We start from the raw sequence: 10,032 nt of genomic DNA on the forward strand, positions 1-10,032 counted from the left end.
AAGATCTTTGAGGAAGATAAAATTATTATAGCTGTTTTATTTTTTTAAATTTGTATACTGTTACTCAATTCTTTGAAATTCTCTGTTTTTTATCTTTTTTTAATTAAAACTTTTTTTTGAATGGCTCATTTTTACAACAAATATTTTTGTTTGCTACCATGGTGTTTATTTTTTTTTCTGAACTGTTGTGTATTGATTTTCTCAGTATCATGGAATAGTTTCTCTGCAACTGGAGGATGGCAGTTCCCCAGTTCACAGAAGGAAGACCAAGGTGCCCATTATTAGTCGGCCACAAAAGACAATTAAAGCGGCAGAAGGACCTCAAGCAGATAAGGTGGAATCCACAACCCACTCACACTTCCCCAGACAGGTATGAGAATCTTTTTACTCCCTATTCACCTTACAACGAGCTGTTTCCTGGGCCATAAAATAGCCTTCAAGTTCTGGGATAGTTTACTCAACACAAATGCTACTCAACAACTGAGGACCTAAAGGGGGTGAGTATGCGATCAGCATACATTAAGTCAAATCTCAATGGCCTTTCTTTCCCACAGAGCCATCTGCCCTCATTCCCTAAGAACTGCACGCTGGAATTGAACGGACTCTTCCATTTTGAAGAAAGCCTCCAAAAGCTGTATAAGTGCGATGGGATCGTCTGGAAAGCTTGGAGCCCCCAAACCAAGGTGGGACACAGGCTGAGCAGTGTGCCCTGTGATAAGTAACAAAGGGAATGATTTGTCAACTGATGCTACGTCTGCCTGCTCTCACTGAACTTTGAAGGAGAAGAGGGGAAAATTAGCCTAAGTAGCATTTTAAAAATCACAAAATATACTAGTTATATTGATGCAATTTAAAAAGAGGTATTTAAATCACAAAACACATTAGTTATATCAATACAATTTTAGAATTTGAGAAAAAGAAAATACATTAGTTATATCACTACAATTTAAAGAAGCACTTGTTGCCTGGCTGGCGTGGGTTAGTGGTTGAGAGTCAACCTATGAACCAGGAGGTCACGGTTTGATTCCTGGTCATGGCATATGCCTGGGTTGCGGGCTCAATCCCCAGTGGGCAGTGTGCAGGAGGGAGCCAATCAATGATTCTCTCTCATCATTGATGTTTCTATCTCTCTCTCCCTCTCCCTTGCTCTCTGAAATCAATAACAATACATTAAACAAAGAAGCACTTATTTAACTATCAGAATATCAAAGGTATAAACATTTGATATTGCTAATTGAAACATTGCTAACTTTAGGAAGCCATTGCATTTCTGAAGGTGGAGAATTGGGATTAGGACTGACCTTCTTTCTGGTGACAAAACTAATCTATTCAAGGGACTCCTAGGATGCTTTATGCTGAGAATAGACTCTCTAGATTGAAAGACCATTGTGATGTGAACACAGACACTGTTTTCCAGGAGTTGGGAGACCAATCCTGTCCAGCCGGGTGGCACCCTCACTCAGGATACTGCCACTCCCTGATCACAGCACCGAGAGGCTCATGGAACACAGCTGCCCGAGCTTGCTGGGAACAGTAAGAAACCTTGTACATTTGACTGATGTTTTTGTTCCTGCTGCCTTTTTATTTTCTCATGGAATCACAGGGTTGCTTCATCACTCAAGTGTTGTCTAATACCTTCCTGGCTTTGTTTTAGGAGCCCAGAGAGAGTTCTGTAGTTCAGGATGGATTTGGGACTGACCTTTGATGTAGTTTTTTCATGGTAAAACAGTACCATTGCCACATATCTATTGTCTCGCCTCTCTGTCTCAATCTCTTGGAGAAAGTCAGAAGGAGCTCTTCTGAGTCAGCAGCATTGCGGCTCTATCATTTTTTAATTAAATAAGAATTCCTGCGTATTGATTTGAAACTATGTAGCAATGAAAGGTCTGATAGCTTCAGACCTAGGACTCTGTAAGAGACACTGATGATTATGAAACCAGACAAGTTGGACAAAGGGTCACTGGGTAATGGAGCACTCAATGAAGGATGATTTGTGGTCAAATAATGACATCAAAATTTGCCTCATCCAGGAAGACTTTAAAAATCATAAATATCGCTGACCCTCCTTTTTAGCCTACCTGGATATTATCCAAAACAATGCAATTAGACTGATATGCCCTATGGCTGGAAATTGAGACTAGAGAAGTCCCTGGTGGATATCAGTCAGATCTTGCACGTTATCAAATTTAAAAAGTTATGCTCTCTAAACACTCTAGTAAAAAAAAAAATGAAAGGGAAAACCACCTTTGGGAAAAACCAATCTCAACTCATATATATGATGAAGATCTTGAAACTTGAAAATACAAACAACTCCTACAAATAAATTACAAAAAGACATCCTGCTAAAAAAAAAGTAACTAATGACTTGGAGACTTCACAAAAGAAGGTATACAATTGATCATTAGGTACATGAAAAAGTGCTCACCACCATTAGACATGGGGAAATGCACATTAAAATCACAATAAAATACCACTTTTTCACAGCCACTAGAATAGTTAAAATCACAAAGACAGACAATACCCCGTGTTATAGACCAAATGGAATTCTAATGATTGTTGGTGGATGTATAAAATAGCACAACCACTTTGTAGAACTGTGTGGCAGGTTTTTTACAACTTACATGCATCTACCCCAGCCGTGGGCAAACTACGGCCCACGGGCCGGATCCGGCCCATTTGAAATGAATAAAACTAAAAAAAAAAAAGACCGTACCCTTTTATGTAATGATGTTTACTTTGAATTTATATTAGTTCACACAAACACTCCATCCATGCTTTTGTTCCGGCCCTCCAGTCCAGTTTAAAAACCCATTGTGGCCCTCGAGTCAAAAAGTTTGCCCACCCCTGATCTACCCTCTGACCTAGCAATTCTACTCCTTAAGATTTACCTAAAAGGAATAAAAATATATGTTAAAATAAAAAAGTTCACAACAATTTCATATCAGTCTCGTTCATAATAATAGTTTGGGTCATTTGTCTTTTTTGTTATTGATTTATAGGAGTTCTTTATATTTTCTCTTTCAAAAGGCAATACTGTAGTTTCTTTTTGATAAATCTATATATATAAAAGCCTAAGCAACTGTTATACGGAACAACTGCAACAACCGGTCGTTATGATGCATAGCGACCTCCAGGGGGCAGATGCTCAATGCAGGAGCTGCCCCCAGCCCGCAGGCCCTGATTGCCAATGGGGCCTGCCAGCCAAACTCCCAGTCCCTCCCCGTGGCCAGCAAGCCCAGGGGCTGGGACAGGGAACCGGGGGTGGATGGCGGCAGATGCAACCCCTTTCCCAGGGGCTGAGGGCCGACTCCCTCCTTGGGCTGGCAGCCAATCTCCTGTGTCCCTCCCCCTGTTCCTCACCCCGACTAGCCAGCCCCAATCACCCGATCAGGGCCAGGCCCCAGGTTGGGACAGGGAACCGGGGGCAGGTGGTGAGGGAAGGAGGAGGTGGGGAGACTGGAAATCTGATTGGCCCTGATCGCCAGCCAGGCCTAGGGACCCCACCTGTGTACAAATTTCATGCACTGGGCCTCTAGTTATTTTATAAACAATAAAATGGAATGAACTTCTGAAACCTCCAATGATGTGGATAAATCTCAAAAACATTATGTAGAGAGGAAGCAACCCAACAGAAAAGAATACATATTGTGTGCTTACATTTAAATAAGAGAAAAACAACTAATCTATTAGTTGGTGTTAGAAATAAAAACAAAAACAAAAACAGTTATCTCTGGCAGGAATTGTGGGGTGACAGGAAAATAGATGAGGCTCTAACTGTTCTATGTTTTGGTCTGGGTGGTTGTTACATGGATATATACCATTGTCAAAAATTATCAAATTTGCCAAAACCGATTTGGCTCAGTGGATAGAGCGTCGGCCTGCGGACTGAAAGGTCCCGGGTTCGATTCCGGTCAAGGGCATGTACCTGGGTTTCGGGCACATCCCCCGTGGGAGATGTGCAGGAGGCAGCTGATCGATGTTTCTCTCCCATCGATGTTTCTAACTATCTATCTCTCTCCCTTCCTCTCTGTAAAAAATCAATAAAATATATAAAAATAATTATCAAATTAAATGCTTTAAAATGTATGCATTTTATTGTGTGGACATTATACTTAGATTTTTAAAAAAAGTTAATAGGATATTTTAACAGTATATTTAAAAACTGGTCAAATCAACCATCCCTGTTTTCACTGATGTATTTCATGTCCTAAGTATAAGCAAAGGCAAAATAGAGTTTAGTCAGTGGCTTTCATGTCTTTGTTGATGTTGGTGGTATACAATAAGTTAAATTTTTAAAAAAATTCTATGAATATTCCTTAAGTACATATATTCCATAATATTATATGTTAAAGAACAATTAAGACATTTTCCACCAAAATAACCAAATGTCCTTGTTGCTATATGTCGTTGACTTGGCTATGGCTCTGGCGTCTATAAGAATGAGTGATGTCTACAAACCCTGCCCTCAGCAGCCCTGCTCAGCTCCTGTAGACTCATGACTATGGCTTCTTTTTGGAGTCAACCCATCTCATATTCGGTCTTTCTCTTTTCCTGCTGCCTTCTCTTTTCTCCAGCATTATTATCTTTTCCAAAGAACCCTGTCCTCTTACGATGTGCCCGAAGTGGGACAGCTGCAGTTTTGTCATGTTTGCCTACAATGATGTTTCAGGCTTCATTTCTACAGGACTCGCTTATTCATCTTTCTGGTGGTCCAGGGTCTGGATGTCCTGCTTTTATTTAATGTTTGTCTTAGAAATAGTGGAATAAGTCTTGTTTACTCCTTAAGGACAGAGCTTTGATGTGTAATCAAAGCTTTCTGAATTAGCAAGGATGAGATTACAATGCTATAGAGGGGAAAGAGAATAGTTTCTCTACTGACAAAAATGAGGGCAAATCCAGAAGAGCAGTTTCTGCTGGGATTTATTGGTAAAACATGATGCACAAAGCAACAGAACCCCCAAACCTCAAGTTTGCAAATAGCCTTATTGTTCATCTTCCAGTGGTTTTCAAATGACCAGGAATCGAACTGTGGCCTCTTGCTAGGTCGGTGCTCAACCACTGAGCCACGTTGGCTGAGCTGGAACTCTGGTGATCTTAATGAGGCTTTACTTGATTCTTAATGTTATGAGAAAAATAAAGACATCTATTGAGTGTTATCTTTCCATGCATTCATCAATGTTGGCGTAAGGTCACCAACGGTCTCTTCTTTGAAGGACTAGTCTTTATTCCGAGGTTATGATCCTCTAGCTTTTTGGTGTCAAAAATTATTTCTATGGCAACTTATAGTAATATTGCTGATAGTTTCATGTTGATAACCCTACATTTGTCCTCCAATACTTCTGTTTATTTTATTTTATTGATTCCTCTAATTATAGCTGGATTTTAATGATGAGTAAGACTAGTGATAAAGGGGTTCTTCATATACCTATTACTATTACACAGTTCACTTAACCCAGTAATAAAATAAAAGCCCAAATTAATGTAAAAGCCTTTCTACTTCCTCATGCATTTGCTCTACAATTTCAGCTACAGCTTGGTTTGAAGCACCTTCGCACCACGACTCTTTTACACTGACCTTGTTCTACATGCTTCTTTGCCAATAACACCTTACTTTTAGATTACATTTTATAGTTAACAGAATTCTTTCACATATATGAGCTTATTTGACCCTCCCATCACTTCAGTGAGGAAAGCAGGTATTATTGTTTACATGTTACAGATAAAACAAAGAGATTCAGGGGAGAAAAATAACTTGCTCGTGGTTATACAAGCAAATAAATGAGAGAGAGAGAGAGAGAGAGAGAGAGAGAGAGAGAGAGAGAGAGAGAGAGAGGAGGATTTTTTATAAATTTGTTATTATACTCTCAAAAATAGTTTCATAATTATAGGTGATATCTCATCTTAGGTGTATTAATAAGGACACTGATTTTAACTTTAACTTTGTAATGGGCTAATCTAAATCAGGTTTTCAAAATTATATGTTAATCATTTTGTATCACAGCAAAGACATATTAGGGTTTTTTTATTAAATTATGAATATTAAGTTTTCTTTGGGTTAGAATCAAAACAACCTCTTGGAGCAAACCTAAGGAAGATACAATCAAGTTCTGAGTTTAGAGGTTCATTCATTCAATAATTATTTATTTGGACACTTACTGTAGACCAGATCACACTTTTAAATATTATCCCCCAGCCAAAACCGGTTTGGCTCAGTGGATAGAGCATTGGCCTGCAGACTGAAAGGTCCCAGGTTCGATTCCGGTCAAGGGCATATACCTGGGTTGTGGGCACATCCCCAGTAGGAGATGTGTAGGAGGCGGCTGATCGATGTTTCTCTCTCATCGATGTTTCTAACTCTCTATCTCTCTCCCTTCCTCTCTGTAAAAAATCAATAAAATATATTTAAAAAAATATTATCCCCCAGTATTGACCCCACAACCCAATAACTAAATTATTCCTCATTCATTTATGAGCTTCAGAGATATAGACACCATAACTCTTCATGTGGCAACTCCTTACACCCTGCATTTTACATCAGTAAAGTTGTCATACAATCCTGATAATTTCCTCCCACATTACTCTTCCCAGAAAGCTCCTTTAAGAATGTAAAAGTCGCCGAAACCGGTTTGGCTCAGTGGATAGAGCCTCGGCCTGTGGACTGAAGGGTCCCAGGTTCGATTCCGGTCAAGGGCATGTACCTGGGTTGCGGACACATCCCCAGTGGGAGATGTGCAGGAGGCAGCTGATCGATGTTTCTCTCTCATCGATGTTTCTAGCTCTCTATCTCTCTCCCTTCCTCTCTGTAAAAAATCAATAAAAAATATATTTAAAAAAAAAGTCACTGAATTTAAATGACAGAATTCATCTTTCATTGAGTTGATGTCTTACTATAGATTGAATTAAAAAGTTGTCTGGACCTAAATGTAACCATAGGACTTACAAGCAATATGTGTTGATTGCATATATAAAAATATGAATGGTATTTAAAAACAATATAAATAGATATTTTGTTCTGCAATAAACTATTATAAAATCTATTATAATGATGTAAAATTCCTATCTCTCCTATTAATTCAAGGAGATCAGTGATATATCTAGCAAATCAAACACAAAATAAGCAGTGTCAGAACTAATTTGTTCATGTTTTGAGGTTATTTTAATAAACTCTGGTCTCAGAATTGTTTTCAGCTGTAGGACTGTCACTTATTTTTAGATGTAAAATTCAGAAGCTTTCAGAACAAGAGAAAGTTTTTAGGGGCAAGTAGAGTTTCTATTTTTATAAAGTGACGATATATCTATCAGTTATGCAAAATTTTTTTTGAATTACACATTATCTATTCACCATATTGGTCCAGAAATTAAAACATCTATCAAATACCATTTCTCATAGTTTTCCAGGATGTATAAGAGAGGCAAAGAAGATATATATGGTTTACAGTTTTTAAAATATCATTAAAAACTTCTGATTTGAAAATTTTAATTGAAAGAATGGGTATGAATGTTTGATCTGATTTTATTGGTATGGTACTTTAATATGCATTTTATTTCAGAAGGACAAGAATGATTACCCCAAGAATAGTTAATACTAGTTACAGGCATTTCAGAAAGTGTCTAGCTGCAGATAAAAAGCAAACTAAGAGAAAAATGAAAGATCTCCAAATCCCTTTGGATTAGTCATTCTAAGAGGAACATTTTTGGGAAGCAAGGGCACCTCCTCAGTACAATTTTTCTCTGAACCCCAATTTCTCCCTTACCATTCAACATGTTTTCACTCACTGTGGGCCTCCCTGCTTTCCTTCCTCCATTCCTTTTCAGGTTCATTTTCTTCATTTTTTTTCTCCAACCCATATGGCTTGGAAAATGGTATTCCTCTGGGAATTATCAACTCTTTCTGCAGTGTAAAATTATAATTTCAACATTTTATAACCTCATGTTTTCTTTCTTATAAAATATGTTTATGAGATGGTTTTAAATTCTATAATTAAAATTAATAAGCACCTAGTATGTCTTTGGTCTCAGGGACCATTATTCAATTTTGGGCTATGTTTCCCCGGGCTGCCTTGCTACTTGGAGGTCCTTTACAGAGGGTCATTTACAGCACCCATGTTTCAAGAAGAACAGCCAATTTTACTTTATCCCTTGTCCCTAATCAGATCACTAGCTCAAGTCAATCTTTATCTCCAATCTCCTTTCCTCCCCATTGGTGTTTTATTATTTTTCTAACCCAGAGGAGCCAGACTGCTAGATTGGGTATTTCTTGAATTTACATATTGTAATCTCATCTGCTCATTTCCTTAGGTAGTCATTGTACAGTTGATAATTCTATTATTATAGATCATTATCTTTCAACCCATCTTGTTTTTCCACAGGAGTGTCTGGAACCCCTGCTGACATAGTCTTAAAGAGTTACTCTGAAATATGTCTATGCTTAATCAAAAAGTATCAAAAAAGTAGATGTGTGTTTCTGTAACTAGAAAAATTAAGGTTTCTGTTTTAAATACTACACTTTGAATGATTCAAAATTTCAAAGCTGTCAAAAGATTTATTTGCATGTAGATCTCTGTATTTTATTTTTGTTTCTCTCTGTATACGTAGTTATCTAATATCCATCATACTTTATGTATATAAGCATCAAAGGAATGATATTTTTATAAAATAATCAACATTCAAATGCCCAACTATTTTTTTTATGAATAACTAGGGTCTCACATTTTACCTATCCTAAACACAGCTATTTTCTCATCTTGATCTTTTAGGACTTTTTGCTTCTCAGCTATTTTCTCATCTTGATCTTTTAAGACTTTTTGCTTCTCAGAGTCAAAATGAATGAAACTTGCACTTGACCAGCTAAAATGGATTTTATAGGCTCTTTTAAAGATAATTTCAAGAATCTTAAAGCAGGAGGAGGTGCTAAATACAACTTGTTGCTTCCTGATGATGAAGATGAGGCTGAAGTTACATCTATAAGGGAGTTAGAGTCAGAGGAGAAAGTGGAAGCCAGGCCTCCCATACTCTGTCCAATATACCATGTAGCCTGAGGAAGTCCCTCAAGCCTTCCTTCAGCCTATATTTAACACACATTTAATGTTCTGTGTCCTAACTCTCATCACATTAGAATTACCACATTGGATGTGAAGGGTCTGGGAAAAGGTGTGCTTTCATATCAGCTGAACTGTCAGACAGGAGCTGACAGTAAATAATGAAATCAGAGACAAGTCACAAAACCCAAATCCAGATGCCTAAGGCCATTCAGAAAAGGAGTAAAGAGCCTTACGTATCTCAGAAGGCCTAGCAGTACCACTGCATTATAGAACAGTAAAGGACTGGTATTGGTGGGGGAAAAGCATTAAGAAATGGCTTAATTATGTTCACTATATGTGATCTGGAAAAACAAAGAAATGGATCTGAAGTTTGGAAAGATATAGGCAAATTGAATAAAATTCAATTCAACTATTTTCTATTGCCACACTTGTTTTTTACTTTTTAATATATCAGTTGATATTAACCAGGCAAGAAGATCATGGTTACCTTGTTTCTTGTTGGAAACTTTCTGTTCTAAAAAAAGAAGAAAATAATTACCTATTAGCTTTTTACTTGAAGCATCTTAAAAGAGCTCTTAATGAGCACTGCTGGGGAATTAGACACAATCAAATATTGCTTATAGGAATAATTCAGCTAGCTGCAAAAATAATTCACAAAGAATTGTGCCAGTTAGAATGTCTATCATCAAAAAGATGAGATAAGTTCTGGCAAGGATATGGAGAAAAGGAAACCCTTGTGCACTTTTGGTAGAATTGTAAATTAGTGCAGCCACTGTGGAAAACAGTATGGAGGTTCCTCAAAAAATTAAAAATAGAGCTACCATATGATTAAGCAATTCGACTTCTGGGAATATATCTGAAGGAGATGAAAACACTATATTGAAGAGATATCTGCACCCTCGTGCTCATAGCAGCAATGTTTGTAATAGCCAAGACATGAAAACAATCTAAGTGTTCATGACCAGATGAATGAATAAAAAAGTTGTGATAT

General features: G+C 37.5%; 1 protein-coding gene across 1 annotated transcript in view; it reads left to right on the plus strand.

The window, feature by feature from the left end:
* FREM1 (FRAS1 related extracellular matrix 1) overlaps positions 1–10,032 on the plus strand; it is a 118,346-nt gene that overhangs the window by 104,353 nt on the left and 3,961 nt on the right. The window contains 3 exon segments of the mRNA XM_023755557.1: positions 206–370; positions 555–683; positions 1,418–1,533. Coding sequence (XP_023611325.1) covers positions 206–370; positions 555–683; positions 1,418–1,533 — 410 coding nt within the window.

This window comes from Myotis lucifugus, unplaced genomic scaffold (genome assembly GCF_000147115.1).
Source record: "Myotis lucifugus unplaced genomic scaffold, Myoluc2.0 scaffold_79, whole genome shotgun sequence".
In the NCBI taxonomy this organism is placed as follows: Eukaryota; Metazoa; Chordata; class Mammalia; order Chiroptera; family Vespertilionidae; genus Myotis; species Myotis lucifugus.